The 27,616-nt window shown below is 39.4% G+C and overlaps 2 protein-coding genes across 2 annotated transcripts in view; one reads left to right on the top strand and one right to left on the bottom strand.

Moving 5' to 3' along the window:
* LOC111054791 (nucleolar complex protein 3 homolog) overlaps positions 1 to 27,616 on the top strand; it is a 68,547-nt gene that overhangs the window by 21,055 nt on the left and 19,876 nt on the right. Inside the window, exons 10-19 of the mRNA XM_039427100.1 lie at positions 2,463 to 2,671; positions 5,091 to 5,272; positions 6,677 to 6,870; positions 8,340 to 8,526; positions 17,650 to 17,840; positions 18,654 to 18,850; positions 19,506 to 19,557; positions 19,949 to 20,254; positions 20,362 to 20,544; positions 21,300 to 21,393. Coding sequence (XP_039283034.1) covers positions 2,463 to 2,671; positions 5,091 to 5,272; positions 6,677 to 6,870; positions 8,340 to 8,526; positions 17,650 to 17,840; positions 18,654 to 18,850; positions 19,506 to 19,557; positions 19,949 to 20,254; positions 20,362 to 20,544; positions 21,300 to 21,393 — 1,795 coding nt within the window. The remainder of the gene's footprint in view (positions 1 to 2,462; positions 2,672 to 5,090; positions 5,273 to 6,676; positions 6,871 to 8,339; positions 8,527 to 17,649; positions 17,841 to 18,653; positions 18,851 to 19,505; positions 19,558 to 19,948; positions 20,255 to 20,361; positions 20,545 to 21,299; positions 21,394 to 27,616) is intronic.
* LOC120350957 (uncharacterized protein K02A2.6-like) lies at positions 16,948 to 17,845 on the bottom strand. Its single transcript, XM_039426435.1, has 2 exons — positions 17,158 to 17,845; positions 16,948 to 17,092 (listed from the first exon to the last, which is right to left on the bottom strand). The coding sequence occupies exons 1-2, from the start codon at positions 17,782 to 17,784 to the stop codon at positions 17,033 to 17,035; spliced, it is 687 nt and encodes a 228-aa protein (XP_039282369.1). The 5' UTR covers positions 17,785 to 17,845; the 3' UTR covers positions 16,948 to 17,032.

Consider the following 27,616-nt stretch of genomic DNA (forward strand, 5'->3'; position numbering starts at 1 on the left):
AGTTGATTACAAAAATGTTGGTTGTTATCCGGATTCAACATGTAATGATAATTATTTCAAGTCCTTGAGTTGACAGTGATTCTAAAAACAATTGAAGAATCAATTGCTGTGCTTTTAATCCATTCTTTTCCACTATTAACTTATACTCTGTCCAAATTGGCATGAGCTCTGAAGGATTAGGCCGACCCTCCTACTACTCACAAGCACACACACACAAGCGCAGTCTCCTTTTGTGTGTGTGAGTAAAGGGACGGTCTGTCTACCTGTATACTACGTAGTATACATAGTATATCAATGGCGCAGATAGGCCGGGTGTGTGTGCCTGCGCATGGGGGAGCGAGGGTCCGCTTAATCTTTCAGCGCTCATGGCAGTCTGGACAGAGTAAAGTCTGGAGTTGCAGTCTGGACATGCAAACTTTGAATTATAATAAATACTTAGGCTATTAATATTAATAAATACTGATCAATAAAATCCAGAGCCTTGTTGCATGAGCAAATACGAGGTAATATTTTAGTAATATCATAGCCACCTCTAATACAAGGCCTCGGCCTACGATTTTGCAACGTCACAGTGTAGGCCTAGAATCTAATACATGATTGGTGAAAAATATTTGAAAAAATTCCAGCTGATCTTTTTCACCAATCATGTATTAGATTCTAGGCCCAAACTGCGACGTTGCAATATCGTAGGACGGGGCCTTGTATTAGAGGTGGCTATGGTAATATCCTATGTGCCTTGGTAATGTGCCTTGTAGGCGAGGTAATATCCTATTCTAATAACCAGCTGATTACTAATATAGACTAAAATTTCAGAAAAGTAAAATCAGGTCCCTGTTTCATAAAAACTTAGAAGTCCTGTAATACAGGAACAGCTGATTTTATCGGCTATATTGAGCATGCATTGGAATGGTGATTCTCCTGTATTACAGGACTTGTAACTTTTATGAAATCACCATTCCAATGCATGCTCAATATAGCCGATAAATTCATCTGTTCCTGTATTACAGGACTTCTAAGTTTTTATGAAACAGGCCCCAGGGGCCTGTTTCATAAAAGTTACAAGTCCTATAACACAGGGGAATCACCATTCCAATTACATGCTCAATATAGCCGATAAAATCAGCTGGTCCTGTATTACAGGACTTCTAAGTTTTTATGAAACAGGGGCCTGGCCCTTGTGATTCTTCTGTATTACGTGACGTTTTATGAAACAGGGCCCAGAACCCTATTTTGAACTTCTAAAATGTTATCTTCATTTGCGAGAGAAATAGTACAAGGAGTATCCTTAGATTTTTTTCTGGTCAGTGCCTCCTTTAAAAATAAAAAATAAATTAAATATTATTGTTTTGTACTATTTTCTCATGCAACATTTTCTCATACCACTTTCATTATTATATGGTTCATACTATGTATTAGAATAGTTCATCTTAAGCTGCGTTTACACCGGAGTTGATAACAAAAAGTTATTAACTTGACTGAATCGTCAAAAATTTCTCTTGACAAAAGTTAATAACTTATGTTTCTAACAGAAAATTATTCCTTGTTATTAACAAGATCTTGTTATCAATATAATTGACTTACATATAATTTCATTTCACGAGAGTATTCATATGATATAACAGCCGGAATAAAAAGCAAAATATTGTCTTCAAATTTGAATTGAAACATGTGTGTGATCATTCAAATCATGATCTTCATCTGATCTAATGCAAATAAATTATAATGCGTTTACACCAGACTTTAAAACAAAAGTTTCCAACATAAGTTAATAACATTTTCTTTTGGCTGCTAGTTTTGTTATCAACAAAAGTTAATAACTTTGTCACGTGTTTAGTCTGCAGCTGTAGTTATTAGGGAACAGCTGTAATTGTAGGCTAGGGATGCTGTGCGAGGGGATCGCGGGGAAGATAGTAACCTGTTATTAACAAAAGTTACCGACTCTCGATGGATAACATAAATCTTGTTAATAACAAGGAATTTTCTGTTGAAAACACGAGTTATCAACTTTTTTCAAGATATTTTTTGTCGATTCAGTCAAGTTGACAACTTTTTATTAAAAACTCATATTATCAACTCCGGTGTAAACGCAACTCAACATGATGTTATTAACTTTTGTAATTAACATCAGTTGATAACAAAAATGTTGAAAATTTGTGTTAACTCCGGTGTAAACGAAGCTTTACTATACTGTATCATGTACGTTGTATGAAGATGGAAATAAATTTAATTTGATTTGAAAAAAATAGGAACAAAGTAGTTGATGAATTACGTCCCAAATTTGTGTTTAATTTGTTGAGTGATTGCAGTGGGTGGCCTATTTACATAAATAATTCCAAGTTATTTATGCAAACTTCATTTCTCTTGTAGATCTTTTCTGAGGATGATGTTCACAAGTGCACTAGGCGTGTGTTTAGGTTATGAGACTGATTATGAACTAACTCTATGATGTCTTTAACTTACAGATTTGCACACCTTATAAATTTGGAATTCTACCAAGATTTAGTGTTGGTTCTGAGTCGTTTGATGGATGAAGGCAACTTGGGACTGCGACAGCGCTTGTTGTGCATTCAGACTGTATTCACCATTCTGTCTGGCATTGGAGAATCATTAGCTATTGATCCGGCCAACTTCTACACGCATCTATATAGAAATATGCTTCTTGTTGATGCAGGTCAGTATTTTCTGCTCTAAATCAGCCAATAACATTTCTTGTATCATAATTTTCTATTGTGAGATTCACTTTATAAAATCAGCATCTGATAGCATTGGTTTGCTCTCTATCCTTAAGGTGCAAACAAACTTGGCTTGAAACATGCGCATTTCACTTTTCGTCAGCTGATGCTATCATAGAGAAACGATAGCATAAGTAGATATCCCATGGTATAGGGCGTTTATGTCGCAACTTTTACTGTTATCCCAAGCCGATAGTTCACGTAGTTTTTTCCCATGCAGCTGTGTGACGCTGGTAGTCTCTCAAATTGTGCCGTTCATACACTATCATCCCAACAAAACAGTAAAAAATGACAATAATCGACAGTAATCGGCTTGAGATAACAGTAAAAGTTGCGACATAAATTCCCTATACCATGGGATATCTACTTACGCTATTGTTTCTCTATGATGCTATCCTATCCTATTATATTAAGCGAGCAATTTCTGTATATATTTTTATATCTGGTTATTTATATTTAATGGATCTCGAAAACGGCTCTAACGATTTACACGAAATTTGGAACATAGTAGGTTTATGATATAAAAATTCGATTGCACTAGGTCTTGGGAAAACTCGCTGAACGACATTAAACGGATAATTCATCCTTGGCTGAAACAGCTGTGGATAGTAAAAAAGTGATTGAGCGAGTGAGTTTGTGAAAAATCAAATAATCGCATCCCCGAAATTCGAAAGATGACATATAGCCAGCTTGTGAAATATGAACACGATCATTTTAGAGAATTGTGTTCGGTTTATCAATAAATAAGAATAACGAGCGAAGCTCGGTGTCCCGATATTACTATTAAACGAGCAATTTCTGTTTAGATGTTTATATATCTGTATGTGACCGGATCTCGAAAACGGCTCCAACGATTCTCACGAAATTTGGACCAAAGTAGGTTTATGATATGAAAATTTGATTGCACTAGGTCTCAACCCTGGGATAACTCGCTGAAGGACATTGAAAGGATACTTACGTCCTTGGAAAAACAGCTGGAAATTTTGTCGTCTGTCGATACTGTAATGAGTGCATGTGTGGGTTAATCCTCAGCTGATCTCACGAGAAGAATAGCCTAATCCAGCAAGAAAAACTTTTTTTGTTTATTTCTCTTTTTTTCAGAAATCATGTTTATTTCAGAAATACCAAAATAGTAACTAGATGCTGTTAGAGTAGAATAGTACATATATTAACAAATATTGTAGCAAACTCAGTATATCATTCTAAATCTAATTCATAGTATGTCTGTTTGTAATATTGATGATGTGTTTGTTTTTTGAAGTGTGAATAAATTGTTATTTTGATGAGTGTTAGTAGCTTAACCTAGATTTTGATTTGGACTGTAGTATAAATTTGAAAAGGGACAGTTTTGGGCATAAGCCTGTTGTGCCTCCTCATATAAATGTAAAAATAATTGTACGACTGAAAAAATTAATAAATAAATATAAACTGTAAATTTAATTTTTCGTTACAAATGTTCTATGCTTTTGCACCCCAGAGCAAAGCTCGGTCCCCCGATATTGCTCATTATATCTGTATTTGTAAGTGAAATGCGTCTGTTCGCGGAGCATATGTTTGTACGCACCTTTAGAGAATGATAGCTGTTATCATTTTTTTTGCTCCACAACATTGCCAAATCGTTTGAAGACTATGAAGAAATGTGACGAACTACCAGAATATTCAATATTAATCACGAAAATTTATTGTCACGTGATGAAAAGATACTGTATATTTTGCTGAATATAATTTATAACATGTATCATTATATCAATGACCTCAACCAGACCAAGTTATTACAGACATTCAACTAGAGAAATTATTAACTATCATTATTAACAATCAAATATACCGAAATGACTTGGGCAATTCCTTCAATTTTCCTTGTGATTCCTTGAATCACAGCTATCTCCTGTAGAAGGAGGTGGAAAAAAGAATTGGCAACTCTGCCGTACTATCAATTTTACTGACTAGGTACCAGTCACTTATCCCTCAACAGCATACCATGATCGTAATATATACCATAATATAATATACCATGACTGTGCTATAAATTAGAATTAGAACCATTTTTGAGCTCAAGTATGTGGTGCTTTTCTGGAAGTTGTGAAATGCTAAATTATTGAATAAATGAATGAATAATGTAACTAAATTTTGCTAGGTCTAACATAATGTTCAGATCGACTTGAATTGAATCGAAGAAGACTTTTGAAAGTTTAGATTTGGATTTAAACTAATAGTAATCTCTCTAGTCTTCTATATCTTGTATTCTGACGTAGCCGATACAAATTGTGAAGTAGTAATGCAATTTGTAGTGTTTGTTATTTCTTTGATTATTGTCAACTTTTTTCAAGTACAGTACTTTGAATTTCATAATTGCAGGCCATGCACCGGAAAACATCAGACTGGTTTTGGACGCCCTGGAAATAGTTGTGTTGAAACGCCGGAAGCGAATCACCCGTCAGCGACTGCTGGCTTTCTCGAAGCGACTTGGGTCGCTTGCTCTGCAGCTACAACACAACGGATCCTTGTCCTGTCTCACTCTCATCAAACAAGTTTTGCAGGTAACATCACATCAATCAATTATTGACCGTGTGAAGTGAGGTCTAAGATTCAAGTCGACGGTTTTGCATTTCTCTTTATGTTTATATGTTCCGCATTTACGGCGAAACGCAGCAATAGATTTTCATGAAATTTGACAGGTATGTTCTTTTTTGAATTTCACGTCGACGTATATATAAGGGTTTTTGAAATTTTGTATTTTAAGGTTAATACAAAAGGAAAAATAGTCTCCTTCGAACGCCAATATTACCATAAAAATCAGACTATAGTTCATCATAAGACTAATTATTCATCAATTATAGTTCAGACTTGTTATTCATCATAAATCAGCTGTCGAGTGGATTATCCACGACGTTCTCGTGGAGTTTCCTGAACAGCTACTCGGCTAAGTCGAGTACCTGAACAGCTACTCGGGCGTTTTTCAGGCGTTCTTACGGTTCGTTTTCGTCCTGTTGGTTTCGTTTTTAAACAGGACAACGAGTTCCTGGAATTCTTTAACCACAACAAGATCGTATTCCTACTGGGAACAGGCGCGTGTCGATTTAAATTATTGAAATGTCTGCGACATAAACGCTGTGTTAAAATAACTGAGACATTATTTTAAAAATAAGCTTCAATCACAATCGCTTGATGTTCAATTGACCACGGTATACTGGTTACTGAAATGGCAAGAATAGACCTGTCGATGTACAACATTCCCGCCTTTTCAATGACAGTGGTTCAAACATATCAATTACTACAAAATCGTCAGATTAATATGCCGGTCCCTGTATAAAACTAAATTCAATCTATTCGAGCTTTCAACAGATCCTTGTGGAGCACGGGTAACACCTGATTGATTAATTTGCTACCTTTATTAAAACCCTTTAATCATCGAAACCTGCTCGAATATAATAAGATGATCGGGAGAGGACTGAACGCTTAGCCCAAAACTGTTTTTCTCCCAAATTTTGATGAATAAAAAGTTTCCCAAACAATAAGGTTGTGTTTTCACTTTTCTAAAAATATATAGGGTTTTTCTTAAATAGACGAACAAACTTTGTGAGGTGTTTCCTTACATTAAAATAAAGGAAAATGTTCTAGTAAACATTATTCCTAAAATGTTTCATTACCGAGATTATGATGGCGGAAGATCTCTCATTCTTCAAATTTTTGTTGTCCGGTATTTTGAATCTCGTAATATTGTAGAGAATTTTATTTTGAAGAAAAATTGTTCAGTAAATGATTCGTCTTAAACGCACCCAAACCTCACAAATCAGGATTTAAAAGAAACAAAACAGTAAAAAAAATCATTTTTGAAAAGCTGGAATTCAGTTTTTGTAGATTATATCAATTCCTATCATTGATCGTACAATTTTTCATGCTCTTAGATGTAAATACTCATTTGAATTTTGTAATTGTTGCAGTTGAATAAGGCAGTCGACATATTGCTAGAATCGGATGCTTCTATTGGACAAGGCACCTTCCTTCCTGAACTAGAAGATCCTGAGCATTGCAATGCTGCCAGCTCTTGTCTTTTTGAGCTGACGTCTCTGAGGGTAAATGCAATTTTCACTCTCGTTCAGGCCCTTGCTGCTCAATCAACCAAGATATCTGCAAATTGAAAGTAAAATTAAAGAAAAGTGTCACCTGGTCATATGGGACATGTATATCATAATATATTTATCTCATATTAATCAGGATTTTAGAGTTATAAATTAAAAATTCATTGAACAGTCATTTGTCATTGACAGAAAGATTGTTCAATGAATTTTTAATTTATAATTCCAAAATCCTGATCAATATGAGATAAATCTATTATTATATACATGTCCCATATGACCAGGTGACAAAAGATTATACAATAAATATCGAGGGAACGATCTTTGCTCTGGAGTGTAAAAGCATAGAAAATTTGTAACCAAAGATTGAATTTATAGTTTATATTTATTTATTCATTTTCTCAAACGTTCAATTATTTTTACAGTTATATGAGGAGACACAACAGGCTTATGCTCAAAACTATCTCTTTTCAAATTTATACTACAGTCCAAAACAAAATCTAGGTTAAGCTACTATGACTCATCAAAATAACAATTTATTCACACTTCAAAAAACAAACACAACATCATCTATTACAAATAGATATACTATGTACTATTCTACACTAAAAGCATCTAGTTACTATTTTATACTTTCTGAAGTAAATATCTTCTCTAAAAAAAGAGAAATAAACGAAAAAAAGTTTTTCTTGCTGAATTTTTCTTCTCGTGAGATCAGCTGGATGATCCCTCACACATACACTCGTTCACTCTCTTCCAGTTTGTAACTAAAATAATAATGATTTAAATAGTAGGTTTTCTACTAACAAGGCTTAAAAGGCAAGGTGGGATTGTCCGTAACTGTCTTTAGGGTAAGATCACATTGGATCAACATCACATTGGTGTGCAGATGAGAAACAAAATCTTGAAAGAGCTATAGAAAAATGTTGTGACTTGCCTGTCTCTGCTCACACTTAACGTGTGTACTTGCCAAAAAACCAGCTACAAGCACTTTACAAGGTGTTTCTATGGTTCGTTCCAGATTTTGTTTCTCATCTGCACGCTTGGTCATGCATGGTGTCGCGTGAACTTGCACATTTGTGCATCCTATGTGATCACACCCTTAATCAAACATATTCTATATTCAATATCACCTATTTGTCATTCTGATATCATTATTTCACAACAAATTTTATGAGTACATTTTTTTTGTCAAATGTGTAGTAAATATTGAACTAGCCTAAATATTATATCAATATTTGAAATCCTCTCTTTTCCAGAGTTGAAATTGCTTTCAGGCCACTAAGCTCTGCTTTTTCTCTATTCTTCATTTTAACAAATATCACTTATTATTATTATTATTATTATTATTATTATTATTATTATTAATGCTTTATTGTTATTATAAATAATTCATAATATATTAATATTATTATTATTCAATCGAAATGCACTAGAATAAAGTGCTCTTTCAACCTGCAGCAAACAATGTTTCTGTTTTGTTTTTTTTTAGAATGAGAAGAAACTGACGTTGCTTTTGTGTTCGCAGGTCAAGCAGAGAAATTTTCAATGACTACAATCCTCTAGAAATGGCGTTCAAACCATCAATTCCTGTTCCGAAAAAAATGAAAGTTGGTGAAAAGCCTCACAGATGGCATGATAAACAACTTGAAGTCTATTCTATTGAAGCGTTTCAAGACAATAGCAAAACCGACTTGAGTGGATTGTTCGAAGAGGTAACTAGAACAATCAATTCGCATGTATTATTATCATTTTATCTATTATTATCTATTGTTTGTTATGAAGTAGTGCTTCAAGATGAATTGAGGATTGAGTTATTGTTATTTTTTTATTTCTTATTATATTTTTGGACATTCAAAAGTACTATGTATGTGATTATCTACATTCATCAGTAGAAAATTATGAATCTTCAACATTATATCATTCTTCAACCAGAACATCAAATAAACAGGCTGCAATATTTTCAAATCTATCACTTAAAATAAGTTTACCCCCTTCACACCTCTGCAATTTGAAACATATTTTCATTATTGAAATATCCATAATGTGGTAGTAGAGAGAGGAAAGATTTGTCATCCACAAAAACTTATCACTCATTTTATCGTGTATTTTTTGTTAATAAATTGAATTTTTAATATAAAAGGGTTTTGAAGCGTAGATTTTATAATACTCATTTATTGTGCTTTATACCTATAAATATATTTTTGATTTAATAATTATATGTGATTTTTATCAGTATTGAATTGGATGAAACATCATACATCAACATCATTGGATGTATTGAAACAGTATTGAATGTTGGATTTTAAGCATTTATTTTTCATTCAAAAATCAAGTGATAGCATAAGAACTCATCTTAATACCATGTGTCACTTATGGTAGATGTGAATTTGATAATTGCAGATATATGAAATATATTTTGTAACTGGCTTTTCACTGCAATAAAATTCATATTATCACTAATAATATTAGCTATAATTCAAATTATATTTCGATTGGTTATCGTGAGGGTTACTGATTACGTAGTAATAAGTTGTGTCTAATCATTTGTTCAATCTTTTTCAGGTCAAGAAAAACGGATTAAAGGATGAGCTAGACGATGTTACATAATGGGTACCCAAATAAATGTGTTTTATGCTTATGTGGCAACTTATTATGTCCTATTTCCAATTATCCACTTATTTTTCCTGAAATTAAGACAAAAACTGCAATCTATTAAGAAATCAATCACAAGTAGAGTGATCTAAAGGAAAATTCTTACACTACTTGTGAGGGAATTTTGGACTTTTAGAAATAAATAGAATGGACTTTTACATGACGCTCGAGATTGTTATGCGAGTAAACGTGTTTTTTTTTATTACATAAGGACAAGGACCGCTATAGTGGGATTCACTTGAAATTGTCAGCTTTGGGTGGATGGGTAGCGTGGTGTTTCTCATAAGGAAAGTACATTTGAGCACATTTATGCAGGCAGACCCCGATCTACTAATACTTTTGAGAAGTATAATTATTATTTAACGAAAATACTTAATAAATGCTGTAAATCACCCCGAAGACTTCTGCTACTGCAGACATAGACAACAGGGTTAACAGCTAGATGGAAATTCGATGAGAACTACTAACCAAAAATTAGTTGCCAGCCCGGGAATCGAACCCGGTACCTCCCAATTGCTAGTCAGGAATGCTTACCCTTACACCAAACTGACAATCTCTGGATAGCAGCGCTCATTTTATACGAAGCCATAGCGGCCAACCAGTTACAGTTGGAATTGAATAGAGAATGCATTCTCTATTTAATTCCATCTGTAACTTTTGAGAAGAACAAGTTTCTAATGAAATTTATGAACATCCAGAGAAGAGCACGAGAGAATTGTCAGTGCAGTTTAATGTCAATTAATCTATTATTTGGAGGATACTAAAAGAGCAACAATTACATCCATACCACCTCCACACTTGAAAACCTTAGTATACAATACTACGATTGATACCATTGAAGAACTCCGATTAAGGATTTTGAACGGAATAGAAATGATAAAGCAGACTCCTGGAATATTTGAACGGGTCCGACAATCGATGAGAAGACGTCTAAACATTTATTGCCAATTAGAATATTCAAAACATATTACACACTCTTTATAATATGACATATCATTAAAAATATAAATAAATAAGCATAATTACTCATACATATAGGTACTTGAATAAAATAAAATATAAAATCTAGGCATCACCAGCAAAAAGAAAATCTTTGCCCGCTGGTGAGAGTGGCAAAACAGTAAAAGAAAAACATAATATTTCGAAATAATGCATAAAGTTAAATTTAACTAATAATTTTATAACAGCAGAATCATAAAAAATCAAACAAATATTGTGCAGAGAAAATACTATAAAATGAAAATAAAATAATCTAAGTTAAATTGCTATATTTAAGGTGAATAAATACTTACCTCATAATTATGCATTCAGAACAACGGAGGTCACTTTGAATATCATCTTTAGTCTTTTGGTATAAGTTTAATGTCATTTAGATATGTTACTTTCATATAAAAATAAAACTTTTCATAAAAAACCGGATATTTTATTTGCAATCAGCTACAAACTATTAGTTATTAGTTAAACTTGAATTTTAAAAAAACACTTTTGAAGTGAAAATGCACTTACTTTTGTAGTGACGATCGTTTCGACCTGTTGTTGGTCATCATCAGACTGTGGGAATTTACTCAGATGACAAGGCTATGTGTGGTAAGGGATGAAGTTGGAGGAATAGGTTGTGGTGGGGGTTGGTAGATACTTAGTGAGGCGGTAATTTTGAACTGTGGACTATTTTGTCAAAGAGTGTGTGGGAAGAGAAATTTATTTTATCATTTAGGAGACTGTTGGGAAACTGTTTTGTGTGGTTGTAAATTTCGTATTGTTCCAATACATTGAGTTTTCTGCTTTTTTGTGAGATATGGAGGATTTCAAGATTGGTGGCTATGTCAGTGTATGTGTGGTCTGTTGATGTAATATGGTCAGCAAAGTTTGAGTGGCTATGTTGTTTATTAATGGCTCTGATGTGCTCTTTATGAAAGTCACGTCCTGTTTGTCCAATATACAGTTTATTTAGAATCATTACATTTCAAATTATTAGATGCCTGGTTGTTCAAATCTCTGTTTGTTTGGTAATTTTGAAAATGTTTTCTCAGTGAATTTGTTGTTTTAAAGGCAATTCAGTATTTGAGTTTCTTAAAAGATGATGCTACATTCTGTGATTTTTTGAAAAAGCTCTGTAAATATAATATATTACCTGATTTCATGAAGAGTATGAATGAACGCGACTTTAGATCTCAATTAGAGATAGATTTCTGCAAGAGTGCTTTCTACTCAAAGGAAGAGTACATTCAATATTACTCCACATGAATGGTACAATGCTTTCTTTTCCTGTGTCTTGTGTATTTGTTACTGTGGGCTGTGTCTTTTTTTCTTCGACCATTTAGAGTTTTTGACAAGTTCCTGTTTTAGGTGGGCAGTGGATGCTATTTAATCAATCTATCTATCGATAAAGATTTGCGTACTACCGGGATCAATCAGTACTCGAAAATTCATTTGTGGGTCTTGTAGAGCGTGCACTAGGTCGGTGGAATTAGGCCGTAGAATTTCCGACCTGGAATTAAATTTATGTGATCAAGTGTACCTCCGTGCACTAGGAGCGCGGCGTGACGCGGCGCGAAGCCGTTCCGACCCCGAAAAGTCCAGAAACTTTTCGCGCTGCGCGCCGCTCCTAGTGCACGGAGGTCGGGTCGGGAAAATTCCGCGCTTGGGTAACTTCGTTAGGGCTCGGCTGTTTCCGAGCTCTGCCTCTTTCGAACATGGCCAGACTAAATAACTTAACCATAGTTGTTAAAATTGTTTTGTTGTATATTGCTTTTTCTCATTGTCTTTTTGTGTGTTGTGAATAAATTGAATAAATAAATAAAAAAGTTGATGGTTACTGAACGAGCGTTATCGAGTTCTCACTTTTGACTTACTGAAGGCGAAAGTCGTCCGTCTGTTGGTATGTTCTACAATAAATCCTTCAGAAAGTATTGATCAATTAGCTTCAAATTTTGAACACATATTCTTCGAACAGGACAAGTTCGTTGGACAACAAAATTGACACACTTATCACTCCTTCGTCCTTTTCAACTTCATACAACTTTTACAACTTTCACATCTACAAAATGATATGACTTAATATATCAATGGGCGGTTTCTGTGATTCATTTTATTTTGAAACACTGTATCGAAATAATCTATCATGAATTTGGATTCACATGAGCATATTTAAGATGTTGAAGCGATAGAGTAAGTTAATATTTGAAGAGTAATTTTTCATTTCAAATAGGATCCCCAATAACACCTACTGTTAAATTATTCTTGCATGAGAAGAGTATTCAGCTGTTTTCAGAATTTTCATCAACTCTGTATTATTGAAAGTTGCGGGTTTCGAAGATTACAATACAACAGTTCTTGAGCGAGTTATAATCCATTATAGTGCATAATTCACAGCTTTTACGTCTACAAAATGATATGGCTTTATATATCAATGTGCGGTTTCTGCCATTTATTTTCTTTTGAAACTCTGTATCGAAATAATGTATCATGAATTTGGATTCATATAATTATATTTAAGATGTTGAAGCGAGAGAGTAAGATAATATTTGAAGAGTAATTTAATATTTGAAGAGTAATTTTTATTTTCAAGTTAGAACTGTAACTTCAACAAGTATGTCTTAATTCAAATCGCAATTGACAAGTCTACCTCACGACTAACTAGTCCTAAACGGCGCCGCGCCGCGCCGCCCTACCGACCAAGTGCATGGACCTTCCATTTTCCGCTCTCCTGCGCGTCGCGCCACGCAGCTTAAGAAGTAAGAGAGTTCGTTATCTTTTGTTTGCAAGTTCATAATTGAAAATTTGTTCCGAGGCTCGTTTCCCCTAAAAAAATGATTTTCTACTGTTTGGTCGAAAGTCGTTTGATTATTATAATCACCATTCAATTCCAAGTTTTCAAAATTGTTCATGAGATTTTCAGTCATTTCGGTATAATTGAATCATTTGGGAAGTTGTCAGTCAAGAGTTCGTTTTCGTTGGGGTTAAGTAATTCGTCATTGTTTGTAGCGAATTCGGTTGTCAGTTGATTGAATCTGGGGTTCAAGTTCAGTGTTTCTGGTTGAAATACTCATTGGAGTTGGTTGCGATTGCATTAATGTGGTCTGTGTTCTTGACCGAAAAATTGCCTTTGAAACAATGGTCTCTGTTGGTTCATTGAACTGAAGTTGCGAAATATATTGTTGATTACTATTTTGATGTGTAATCATTGGTCTTTGTTGTGATTGGTTTTGAAAGTTCGGATAAGTCTTGTTTTGAGGAAAGTTTTGCATTGGTCTAGTCTGAGGAAGTGTTTTGGATTTGTTTAGTCTGAGGAAAGTGTTGGATTTGTTTAGTCAGAGGAAGTTGTTGGAATGGTTGTGAGATTGGTCTCTTATTGAGATTGAAATTATAATTACTATTTCTGTTTTTATATTTCATTTCATTTGTAATCATACTCAAGGCTTCATTTAGACTTGAAGGGTTTTTTGTTCGCATTAGAAATCCTAAGGGTTCATTGAGTCCTCTCAAAAATACTCTGAGGACTAGTTTCTTTGCGTATTCACAAAGAATATACCTTAATTTGCTGCAATTTTCGTTAGAAAAAATGCAAGTGAAGGTTCAATATCTTTTGAATTCTTTCATGGAAATGAAAAGGCCTTTAGTGTGTTTCTTGTTTTAAAATAATCAACAAGAACCAATTCGGTTTCAAAAATGGTAAAAGTACATCTGACGCTCTAATAAAATCCATCAATACTTTATCTGATAAAATAAACTCCAATAATAAAACTATTGCGGTCTTCCTGGATATACGCAAAGCTTTTGATACAATACCTCATAATACTTTGTTCAACAAACTGGAGTCCTATGGTTTCAGAGGAGTCTCGCTTAAATTGTTCAAAAGCTATCTGAGTAATAGAACCCAGTCCTTAACCATAAATGATCAATCTTTATTGTAACTAACTCAACTTCTTATGGTCTTCCTCAAGGTACTGTACTTTCTCCCATCCTTTTCATACTCTATGTAAATGACTTTTTAAATTAAGACTTATAAACTCAACTGTGATCCTTTGCAGATGATAATGCAGCTATTTTTGACGGTAATTCATGGAATGAATTTCATAACATAGCTGAAAATAATATTCTTTTAGTTAAGAAGTGGTTAGATAAGAATACCTTATGTTTAAATATTGAAAAAACTAATTACATAACTTTCTCAGCAAATAGAGTAGGGCAGCCTAACGAGAATCAAAATTTGAGACTCCATTCTCAGTGCAATTTAAACTTGGGTAATTGTGATTGTCCCATCATTAAAAAAGTCAATAATACTAAGTACTTTGGAATCATAATTGATGGGATGTTCATATTAAATACATATGTAGAAAAATTCGATATTTATCTTTTAAATTTTACCAAGTTAACAGAATTCTTAATAAGAACCACCTGAAAATGATGTATCATGCTCTGGTCAAGTCAATTCTTCAGTATGGCATAGTTGTTTGGAGAGGCTGTTTCAACTGTCATATTATATTGCTGAATTATTTGTACTAGCACAAAAACTGATAATTAAAACTATATTAAGCAAACCCAGGTTCTATCCAACGGATATGGTTTTTAGTGATTTTGAGGTCATGACTATACGTCTATTATACATAGAAACCGTAATTGAGTACTTGATAAAATATAGATCCGATTTTCCTCTCACATTAAACTCTACACTCAATTATTATAATCTAAGGGCCACTGCTAACAAATAATGTAACCTATAACACTAATATTGAATGTAAAGGAGGCAGTTAATTTACATAGGTAGGTACTAAAATAATAAACCTCATTCCAAATCACTTTCTCATGTACAATAAGATCAGCAGAAAAATCAAACTGGATATAAAAAACTGGACATATAGTAATTTCTTCTTCCATTTAGATATATGACTCGAGATTTCTGCTCCAGCATTGTTTTTTTATTAGTTTTTTTTTTCATTTTTCACTGGACTCGCTCACCTTTATTTTGCGTACCTATTCCTCTGTTTTCTTCCTTCCCCCATTTCTCCCTTTCCTTTTTCCACATCACTTCTCTCTTCTCTTCTTTGCCTACCTATTACATGGGAAACCATAGTTGGCTAGGTATCTTCCTCTCGTTTTTTCTCTTCTCCAACACACCCAATTTATGGTTTTTTTATGTTTGCAACATTTTATTTTATTTTATTTGTTTTGTAATTCTTTGTTATTTTGTTTTGTCTTGTTTTTAATAATAAAAAATAAATATCATGTATGACATACCCGGCGCCTCCACCAAATATGTGACGGTGGGAGAATAACTACCTATTTTTTTGATATGGCGGAAGGTGTGGCTCGTTCATCAATTGGGCTAGTCAGTCGGGTCGAGCGAGGGGTTTGTTACCACTGTCTGAAAAAAATGGCTTTTGGTGGCCTGAAAAAGGGCCAAGTTTGTTGCTGGTGGCCCTGAAAGGGACCAAGGCAGGCTAGATGTTTAGTAGTCGTCGACTGGCGCGATACCACGCCGTGCGAGGGTCCCGGGCAGGTCCGTCTGGTGCGAGAGCAGGCCGGCAGGGGCTCAAGTCAATGGTTCGCAGTCTCCACTCTGGTTTACCCGGGCTACGGAGAGGGCTGACCGGGTGATCTACTAGCCAGAGGTCGTGCCGAATCTCCGCCGGGAGGACCTCCTCGACCACTTCCTCATTTAGAAGGGGGCCTTCGGTCAAACCCCGGGCAGGCAGGGTCGTAGGCTTCCGCTGCACACACTCCGATGTCGGTTCGGCACCCAACCCGCGCATCCAGAACCGCGCGCCAGTTGTTAGGCTGGGGCGCTAAGTCTTGGGGCACAGCTGGCGCGGCGGTGTACAGCCTCAGCCTCTCCTCCACCTGGCGAAGCCGACGTAGGGCCATCCTCTTCTGGATTCGGCGGCCGGCTCGGTTCCTCCTAGGCATCGGCTGGGTAGTAGACAAGGAAGACACCTCAGGTTGCGGTTAGTCTCGCCGTGGTTCCCTCATTGGCCTGCTCGCTGCTCTGCTCCTGGTCTCAGTAGTGGTCTCTAGTAGTGGTCTCGGCTGGTGGTCTCTTCTGGCTCTTCAGTGGAAGGCTGCTAGTGAGCAAGTGCTATCGAGGGTAGCTGAGTAGCCCCCTTTTATTCACAGTCCCTGAGTTCACCTGCGCTGCTATTGGCCGGCGGTGCTCGGCCAATAGAAACGCAGGAACGGGTGGCGGCGACTGAGGCGCACCCTGGTGGTGGGTGGGTCAACCACTCATTTGGTTGATGCGTGGCGTGGGGAGCAGAGCAGAGTGGCAGGCTGAGAGGTAGTGAATGCGAGGGAGGTATCAATTCCCCCCCCCCCCCCGTTTGAGGTAGCCACGGCGAGAATTTATTGATTGCAAAAAACAAGATACAATGTTTACAAAATATACAAAAGTGCCATTGGGCGATAATTTTACAGAAGTGGGACCAGAAGGGTCTCCCCCAACAGGTGGGTTGTGGTCAATAATTCCAGAAGGGTCTCCCCCAAAAGGTGGGTTGTTATTCCAAGAGATGTTGCTGGTCGGTGGTTGGAGCCGGGCGTAGTTGAGTCTCATACACCTTGATGGTCTCGTTGTCACGGGTGATCCAGTAGACAGCTCCTTGGTTGTGGGCGACCGTATATGGTCCCTTCCATCTGGGTGCTAGTCCAGCGTGGAATTTCTGAGCCTTGTTTGAGAGTTGATGATTCCGTGTGAGCACCTGGTCGCCGATCTGGTAATGAGGCTGTGTCTCGGCTATCGGGTCTCCCTTCCTATTGAGATAATTTTCTTGGTTCAACACGGCTTCGCGTTGGATTGCGGTTAGCGTGTGTAGACGCTGTTTAATATGGTCTTTGTGCGGTTCGAGTTGATTTTCGGGCCAGTGGCTCCATTCCCCTGGCCGTGGAAGGGTTTGGCCAAACAGGATTTGACTGGGGCTGTATCTTGTTGCCGTGTTCTGTCGATTTCGCAGGGTGAATAGCACGGATGGTAGTTGGTTCTCCCATTCTTGGTGTTGTTCTTGTAGGCGGATCCGTAGTCCCTTCTTGAGTTCCTGGTTCCTTCTCTCGGTAGGGTTGGCTCGGGGGTGATAAATTGGCGTGGTGTAGTGTAAGACTCCCCATTTGAGGCAGAGTTCGTTCCATAGTTTCCCCATAAACTGAGTGCCATTGTTGGAGAGTAGGATTTTTGGGTATCCCCATCTGGGAAACAGGTGCGTATCCATCATGCGGCCAATCGTGTTGGCGTCGCCGTGAGGCAGCGGGTAGGCTTCTATCCACCTGGAGAAAGAATCAGTGATGACCAATATGAATCGATTTCTTCGCTTGGAGAGTGGGTAGGGGCCCATCAGATCGAGACATACGGTTTCCCATGGTCTAGTAGACCGTCGCGGTTGTTGCGTAGGTTCGTGATTCCAGTTGTACGCTTTTGAGCAGCTACACAGCAGGTAATTTTGTATGTACGCGGTTATCTGCGCCTTCATACGGGGCCAAGTGTAATATGTAGCGATGTTTCGGTAGGTTTCGGCATAGCCTGGATGTTCCATTAGATCATCGTCGTGATAGCGGAACAGTAGCCGGGTGCGAAAGTTGGTCGGTATGACTATTCGCCAACCGTCGCGTGTCTTCTTCTCCCAGAGTCGGTTGTGTAGGCGGTAACTGGTGAGGAATACTTGATCAGTTCCCGGTTGATCCTCCAACGGTCGGGGTTCGATCTCCATCCATCGTTGTACTGCGCGTTGATCTGGTCGTCTGTGGCCTGTGCTTTCCGAATCTCTTCTAACAGTTCAGTTTTGGTTACGATGCTTGCTAGCATAGCGGGTTCACTGGTGACTGGCAGGATGTCGGGAGGCATGGTTCGTTCTAGTTGTTGACTGGTCTCCTCAACTTTTTCGTTGTCGGGTTGCCGTGACAGTGCGTCGGCGAACTGATTCTCTTTACCCGGGCAGTGTTCTAGGGTGAAGTCAAATTCTTGTAGGAGCAGGGCCCATCGAGTGAGTTTGGCGCGGCTGTCCTTTGCAGTTTGTAACCAGGTAATCACCTTATTGTCGGTACGGAGTATGAATGGCCTGCCTTCCAGGTAAGGGCGATATCGCTTTATTGCCCAGACAACCGCAAGGCACTCTTGTTCGTTACTGTGATACTGTTGTTCCGTGTGGTTCAGCTTGGCACTGGCGTATGCGATCACCTTACGGTCATTGTTGATTTCTTGGTATAGGACAGCCCCTATACCGACCTTGCTGGCGTCTGTCTGTAGGATGAAGGTCTTGGAGAAATCTGGTCGACAGAGTGGTTGGATGTTGGCGGTCAATGCTTGTAGGCGGCGGAAAGCTGTCTCTTCTGTTGGTGACCATTTCCATCGCGTCTTCGTGCTAAGTAGCTCAGACAGAGGCGCACAAACGTCAGCGGCGTTGGGTAAAAATTCTCGTAGCCAGCCGACTACTCCGAGAAATTCTCGCAGTTTCTTTCTGGTGATGGGTGGTTGGGCAGAAGTCACAGCTAGGATAGCCTGCGGTTTTGCTTGGTTGCCCTCGGAGGTGATTATGTGACCGAGGTATTCAAGTTGCTTGCGGCCAATCTGGCATTTTGCTGCTGAGACAGAGAGATTGTATAGATTTAACCGTTCAAACATTTTGGCTAAGTGGAGTAAGTGTTCTTCCCAGGTATCCGAGTACACAATGATGTCATCGAGATAAGCGTAGCAGAACTTGTCAACGTATCCACTCAGTACCTTGTTCATCATGGATTGGAAGCAGCTGGGTGCATTTCGTAGGCCGAAAGGCATGACCTTAAATTGTAGCTTTTCGCCGTAGGGAGTGGTGAAGGCTGTGTAAGGTCGAGACTGGGGTGCGAGTGCTACCTGCCAGTATCCCATCTGTAGGTCGAGTGAGCTGAATATTTTTGAAGTTCCCAGGCTTCAAATGATGTCCTGTAGGGTCATCTGCGGTGCCGTGGCTGGAACGGTGATGGAATTCAGCCATCGGTAATCGATGCAGAACCGTGATGTGCCATCCTTCTTGGGGACAACGACAATTGGAGAGTTGTAAGGCGAATCACTGGCTTCTACCAGGTTCGTTCCTTGAGGGCGGCAACTTCGGACTCGATAATTTGCAGTTTCTCCCGTGAGTATCGGTAAGGCCGCTGGCTGCGTATTTCTGAGCTGTTGAGTTGAATTGTCATGGTGGCGGCCGTGGTGATGGAGGGTGGCATCTGCTCCATGAACAATTTTGCATGTTGTTGCAATAATACTGTTAACCGTCGGTGCTGGTTGCTGGGTGTGTCTTCTAGTAACTTGTCAACCAGGTGAGTGTCCATCTCTACTGAGACTGGTGGTTGCGCTATCCAGAAGATCGTATCTCGCTGCGTCTTGCTGTAGATTAGCCTGTCTTGCTCAAAGTCAAGCACTGCCTTATTCTCCCAAAACCATGGTCGTCCCAAGATGATGTCTTCGCGTAGGTCAGGTAGACCTAGGAAGGGAATATTTTGAATGTGCTGTTGGATCTGGAGTTCCAGATGTCCTTGTATAGCCGTTCCGCAGCTAGTGGGACAGTTGGCCAGCAGTACAGGTAGCTTCAGCGGTTGGATCCGTGTACCGTGGTCGAGGTGGGCAGCTCTCACGAAGTTGTGCGTTGCGGCTGAATCGAGTAGAGCGTGTAGTTGTTTACCCGCGAGGATGACAGGGATCCAGGGTAGAGTCTGTCCATCTATCTGGATCATGGCTAGGTTCGGTGCTTGGCTGGGCAGAGGGCTGGTGATGTGGTTGTTGACTACTGGGGCGGCAGTGTTGGTGACCTTGTCGGTGACTGCGGCCAGGGCAGTGTTGGTGACCTGGTGGCTGACTGCGGCTGGGGCAGTGTTGGTGACCGGCTGGTTGACGGCAGCTGGGTCAGTGTTGGTGACCTGGTGGCTGACTGCGGCTGGGGCAGTGTTGGTGACCTGGTGGCTGAATGCGGCTGGGTCAGCATTGGTGACCTGGTCGTCGACTGCAGCGAGGGCAGTGTTGGTGACTCTGTCCATGACAGTGACCCCGGTAGGTGGCGAGTGCATGTGGGTTACAGTTGCATGTTCCTCCCCAGGCTGGTGGTCGATGATGCGCTCATCATCGGCTGGTGATGCTGTCCTCTCACGGGCCAGTAGAGGCGCGACTGCTGGTGCTGTGGAGAGTCTCTGTCAGCCGAGAAGAGCAAGGGGTCTTCAGTGACATTGGAAGGAGGCTTAGCGACGCTAGCAGGGTCTACGGTGACGTGACAGGTAGGCGATCGATCCGTTGTGAGTGAGACGGTCATGAGTGATGGCTGGGTGGTTGACGCGCAAGGGTGTGCCGGACGCGGTTGCTGTTGTGAGACGGTGACCCGACTGGGTCATTCTTGATAGCCCATGGAGGTGCGGCTGCTAGGTACCGTGGAGAGTCTCCGTCAGCCGAGAAGAGCGAGGGGTCTTCGGTGACATTGGAAGGAGGCTTGGTGACGCTGGCAGGATCGGCTGTGATTTTATGGGCTCCCGAGAAACGGGCATGAAGTCGGTCATGGAACTGTTCCCAGGTGGTGACGAATTCTCCGTAGTCTCTCCACCAGGCGGCGGCGTCGTCTTGTAGTTGCGCTTTTAGAAGCATGACCCAGGTATAGCTGGGAATGTGGTGACCCTGTAACAGCTCGGTGCACTGTCGCATGAAGGTGATGGGGTCTTCATGGAGCTTGCCGCGGAAGAACGGTAGCAGGGTCGCTATGCTGGTCAGCTGGCTGAGGTTGCCGGTGTAGCTGATGGCTGGAGCCGGTAAGTTGGCCATGTTGCTGGTTGCGGTAGTGGCGTGACTAGAGGTTGACGGTGGAGCAGGCAGGTTGACGGTCAGTGCGCTGGGTTGCAGGGTGGTTGGTCGAGCGGGCTTGCTGGTGAAGGCGGGTGGCTGCGTTGCCCCGGTTTCGCTGGTGGAAGCGGGCGGCTGCGTCGTGCTGCTGTCGGTTTGACCGGTGGTCTGTGCAGGCCAGCCGGCGAATGTAGACTCGGTGTGCTGGCTGGTTGACTGCATCGAATCTTCGGTGGTCGTATCTCCACTGTCTCCGGCTCCGGTTCTAGTCGCTACCATGTTCAGGTGTTATGGGCGCCACTGGGAAATTGCCTGTTCCCAGACAGGTATTCTGAATTGAAAGATTCAGAGACACATTTTGTTGAAAGAAAATAAGTTTGAATCTTTTTGTGTGAAAAATTCAAGACATATATTTAGATGAAAAATTTAAGACATACATTTAGTTGAAAATTTAGGTTGACATTTTGTTTGAAAAGTGGTAACGGGTTACTGTATCTCCATACAGTGAGTGGCACCACGTTGGCAGGTGCCAATAATTGATATGGCGGAAGGTGTGGCTCGTTCATCAATTGGGCTAGTCAGTCGGGTCGAGCGAGGGGTTTGTTACCACTGTCTGAAAAAAATGGCTTTTGGTGGCCCTGAACAAGGGCCAAGTTTGTTGCTGGTGGCCCTGAAAGGGACCAAGGCAGGCTAGATGTTTAGTAGTCGTCGACTGGCGCGATACCACGCCGCGCGAGGGTCCCAGGCAGGTCCGTCTGGTGCGAGAGCAGGCCGGCAGGGGCTCAAGTCAATGGTTCGCAGTCTCCACTCTGGTTTACCCGGGCTACAGAGAGGGCTGACCGGGTGATCTACTAGCCAGAGGTCGTGCCGAATCTCCGCCGGGAGGACCTCCTCGACCACTTCCTCATTTAGAAGGGGGCCTTTGGTCAAACCCCGGGCAGGCAGGGTCGTAGGCTTCCGCTGCACACACTCCGATGTCGGTTCGGCACCCAACCCGCGCATCCAGAACCGTGCGCCAGTTGTTAGGCTGGGGCGCTAAGTCTTGGGGCGCAGCTGGCGCGGCGGTGTACAGCCTCAGCCTCTCCTCCACCTGGCGAAGCCGACATAGGGCCCTCCTCTTCTGGATTCGGCGGCCGGCTCGGTTCCTCCTAGGCATCGGCTGGGTAGTAGACAAGGAAGACACCTCAGGTTGCAGTTAGTCTCGCCGTGGTTCCCTCATTGGCCTGCTCGCTGCTCTGCTCCTTGTCTCGGTAGTGGTCTCAGCTGGTAGTGGTCTCTGGTAGTGGTCTCGGCTGGTGGTCTCTTCTGGCTCTTCAGTGGAAGGCTGCTAGTGAGCAAGTGCTATCAAGGGTAGCTGAGTAGCCCCCTTTTATTCACAGTCCCCGAGTTCACCTGCGCTGCTATTGGCCGGCGGTGCTCGGCGAATAGAAACGCAGGAATGGGTGGCGGCGACTGAGGCGCACCCTGGTGGCGGGTGGGTCAACCACTCATTTGGTTGATGCGTGGCGTGGGGAGCAGAGCAGAGCGGCAGGCTGAAAGGTAGCGAACGCGAGGGAGGTATCATATTTTTCAAATTATGGGTCTGAAAAATTTACAATAAAACTAATATCTGAACTTTACCTTTGATTGTTCCTTGTCCTGTTCCTCAAGGTCCAGATAAAACCACTCTCGATGTTAAATAAATAAAAAAAATAAATAAAAATTTCAGGCATTTCAATGTTTAATGTGAAACAGTCTTGTTTGTCGAGGTATCCCTCGAGAAGTAGCCTACTCTCCTAGCTTCGGGCAATGAGTATGTATTTCAACTATAGTAACTAATTCTAAAGCTCTACCTTTAAGTCTAGTAATGATTGTTGAGAACAGATATTTGTTCTGAAAGTCATCATTATTTGATGTGACATAAAAATTGGCAACAATCTTATCACAAATTGATACAAATCTGTTAAGCAGTAATGGATCACCAGAAAATTCCGGTATCATATCTAAAAATTCCTTTCTCAATACAGGAACTTGAGGTTGGGCTGCAGCTGCAGCTGCTTGTGCCGGAGTTGTCATTTTTAACAATATTCTTTCAATAATTATATAAGAAATGATGATAAAATTAACAATGATAATACTATAATATTAAATTAACTTACTCTAAAACAAATACTATCTTCCAGCAGCTCATCTCCCTGATATCCTCTCAGCAAAATGATAAAGAATAGCTCGAAGAAAGTTGATGTTGATGCACTCGTTGCGTTGCACAAACACTTCAAATTTTCACTCGCGTAAATTTTCGTTAAACACGGCCGTGAACAGTTGAAACTGATGGTTGTCGATGATGGGTTATAGGCTATTCACTAACCAGTACGTCACAATTAAAGATGAACAACCAAGACCGTGCCGACTACCGACTGCGCCAGCTAAATTATGAGTTCTGCGAGATTTCTTTTTAAAAAGAAATCTTTATTTTTACAAAACACTAAATTTGGAATAATACATTTTAAACAAGTGAATTTTGATAAAGTGAGTACCTCTCACTTCGATTTTGTAAGCAGGACTGACGCTCGATGCATGAGAAACTAGAAAGCTGGCTCCAACAGTTCCAGGAGAGTTCCAAGGAGTTGGATAGAAACTGCTGAATCCTGTAGATTCTCATGATATATAGTATATATGCTTAGTATATTAGTAATAGTATATGCTTAGTATATTATATAATTAGTATATTTATCAGAGTATGAAGGAATTCCTTTTCTTTTCATATTATCCATAAAATGCAAAATTTCAAAAAATCTTGTGTGTACATCCACGCAGTTGAAAAAGGAATATTCCTGCCAAATCTCATCGAGTTCTATCAATGCGTTTGTCCGTAATCGCGTTACATACAGACAGACAAAAAAATCCGAGTTAAAACATAGACCTCACTACTTTTGGTTGATTATGATTCTATGATGGGACTGATACATTTGAGTCATGCAAAGAGTGGACTGTAATTTTGAGATGTAATGTAGGCCTAATATTTAATAAATTGCTGATGAATTGGGAATTTGTAGTTTTGCTGAAATGACCCAAACAAACATAAAATTTCTAAGGTACGGTAGCAATCGTTGTACAATCAATGATTATCGTTGATTGTAAAATGATTCTGTTTCATCTGAAAGAAATAAATGATGTGATCAATGGATGGTACGCCAAATGATAAATCAGGGTATAGAAAACAATACAAAGATTATAGAAGACAATACCTAAGAATGAGCATGATAAAGAATTCGACAAAACAGACAGACAAAAGAATCCGAGTTAAAACATCGACCTCACTACACGTTCGGTTGAATCTGTTTCAAAAGAATTACTGTGTAAAAATTCTTTTGTGGAGAATTCGAACAACTGCTATGAATGATAATAATGGGAAAGATAACCGACTTTTAGAAAGAAATCTTTTATAATCAAAAGAATGGATTTTCAACATCTGTTTCTTATTCTCCAAATTGTCGACTCTTATAAAGCTGAATATGTTGCCAACTTCTTGAGATCATTTCTCAATAATATTATAATAGATAACTCAATCAGCAATCATGGAAGTTAGGACCATTCTTTTCATTTCACTGGTTCTTTGCTCTCTACTGGTATGTTGAAACTTGAATTGTAATATTAATATAATTGATTCTAATTTAAATACCCGATATAATTGAGAAAAATTGAGCCTGGGTCTTACACTGTTCATCACACTTAATTATGCGAGGTTGAGATTTTATCCAATTCGTTTGTTGAAACTATCCCTGGAATAGTGACTTTAAAATTCTCATATGAAATAGGGTTTCATTACTTTTTGAGGACTTCATGTAATTATTCCTGACGTTACCTATTTATTTATAGTACCTAGTCTATATAAATAAAAATCGAGCCTCAAATTTTGACGTTTAATAAATGTTTTATGTGTGCACTGAATTTGATGATTTTTCTTTAGTTGTGTTCGTTATGTTCAGGACCAGGTTTATGGCCTATCAAATTTATAATCCGACTTCAGGACTCTTTCCTACGGTCCTTCAAAGTTTAAATGCAATCCTTATGGGAGAAGATTTGTGAACTGGCCCACTACCTCCGTAAACGAAGCTGTAGTGCATTCGTGTGACATCAGCACAGGTAGGGCTCCTACACCAATAGAAACACTAGCTGATATAGATCAGCTGAGATCAACGAATTTTTATTGTTGTAGGAGCCCTACCTGTGCTGACGTCACACAGATGCGCTACGGCTTTGTTTACGGAGGTAGTGGCTGGCCACACACAGAAGTAGAAATCAGCTCTTATAATCATTGCGTCATCCAACAGCTGTCGATAGATAGTAGACAAGTGTGTGTATGCTGCTCCATAACCGCCCATTTATTTTATTCTAAACGCCCTGACTAAAAACAAAATGACTGGGTGTGTAACCAACCAGCAGTGCGTCCTCAGGTTAAAGAAATTGCTTTGTTTCGAATAATTGTGCTGTCTTCAGTGTTAAGGATAAATTGATTTTTAGTAAATTATTTAGCTACAGAGTTATTACATATATTTTAGTTATTAGTCACATACATTCAGTTACTTATTCAGACTTGTTATAATTTTTTTTCAATTTTCCTTCTACTGATTCTCAAAAATTTTAATTCTTAATAATGCCGCGGCACGATCGACGTCCAAACTTGGGTCTTAGAGCTCGAAATGCTGTAAATTTAGAATATGCACGGGAAAATCAGCAGCAAGGAGATATACTATTCAATTCCCAGCGAGCTGCATTCCCTATTGTGCCCGAGGCTAAGTCGACAATCAAGTACAGTTCCCTGTCAATTGTTGCTATTGGCACAATGAACATTGTGTGTCAATACTGTGGGGCATATAAGCTTAAAAATGAAGCACCCGGATTGTGTTGCTCCAGTGGTCAAGTTAAATCGTTTCAATTGACTCCACCACCAGAACCACTTCATTCATTGGTTACCGGAAATGGAGCAGACTCCAAACAGTTTTTAAAAAATATCCAGCAATACAACAATTGCTTTCAAATGACATCATTTGGGGCAAAAAAACTGTTCAGGATAGATTTATGCCTACTTTCAAAATTCAGGGACAAATTTATCACTGAACGGGTTCCCCATTGCCAATGACAGATAGTAACTACAAATTTTTGCAAATTTATTTTATGGGCGATTCAGAAAGACGAGTCAATCAGCGTTGTGCACACAACAATAACACTTCAGTGGAAAGGCCAATTGTTGAACAACTACAAATATTTTTCCAACACAATGCATTGATTGCATTATTCAAGACTGCATGCCATCTGATAACCACAAAATTCTCATAAGAGCTGATAAGACACCTCCCGGACAACTCCCAGAACCTTTCAATGCCCCTACAATTGACGAAGTGTGTGTGAGTGCTTCCATTCAAACCAATAAGCAAGAAGCAACTGGATGCAAATTGCCGCATCGCGCCTGCTCAGGTGTGAATCCAGCTAAAGTTTGTTATGAGATGCATTAGCTTTACTATTTGGCGGTACGAAGTTAGCCGGGCCAGCTGGCTTTCAATATCTTGGCAGCAATCAGGTCTAAATGTTGTCTGTTGTTTCAAACGTACAACATTCGTGATTTTTACTTTCCTTGCCCTATTACCATAGGTAAGGAAAGTATTGCTTTCCGAAAAAAATTAAGGTACCCCAATTTCTGAATTTTTATACGTTTTAAGGTCCCCTGAGTCCAAAAAAGTGGTTTTTGGGTATTATGTGCGTCAGTATACACGATATCTCATCTCCCAATTAACGGAATGACTTGAACTTTTGAACTTAAGGTCCTTACACTATAATGATCCCACACGAACAATTTCGTTCAAATGCGATTCAAGATGGCGGCTAAAATGGCGAAAATGTTGTCAAAAACAGGGTTTTTCACGATTTTCTCGAAAATGGCTCCAACGATTTTGATAAAATTTCTACCTAAAATAGTCATTTGATAAGCTATATCAACCGCCACAAGTCCCATATCTGTAAAAATTTCAGGAGCTCCGCCCTATCTATGCAAAGTTTGATTTTAGATTTCCAATTATCAGGTCTCAGATATAATTTAAACAAAAAATTCCTAGTGGAAACGATTGAGCATGGACATTTCTTCAATTAATGTCCAGTAACATTTTCACCTAATATTGAAAATAAGCCTGAAATTTGAGAAAATGTAATTATTCAATTGCAAACTGTTGGCAACTGTTGATTTTATTAAATCATTCACTATGAAGTGATAGCAGATCTCGTGTGTATCCAGTGTTATTGATCTGTCACCAGCTGGCTCAGATCTTTGACTTGAGATGCGCTTTTACACTAGCGTCAGGTGATCAATTTTCATAACGGCAAGGAAAGTTGTGTGAGTGCGC

Source organism: Nilaparvata lugens, chromosome 4 (assembly GCF_014356525.2).
Source record: "Nilaparvata lugens isolate BPH chromosome 4, ASM1435652v1, whole genome shotgun sequence".
Lineage (NCBI taxonomy): Eukaryota > Metazoa > Arthropoda > Insecta > Hemiptera > Delphacidae > Nilaparvata > Nilaparvata lugens.

Coding starts and splice junctions, on each gene's coding strand:
- LOC120350957 (XM_039426435.1), bottom strand. CDS start 17,784: ATGGGCCCCTACCCACTCTCCAAGCGAAGAAATCGATTCATATTGGTC. Junction 17,093..17,157: donor ATTACCAGATCGGCGACCAG/GTGCTCACACGG, acceptor ACTAGCACCCAG/ATGGAAGGGACCATATACGG.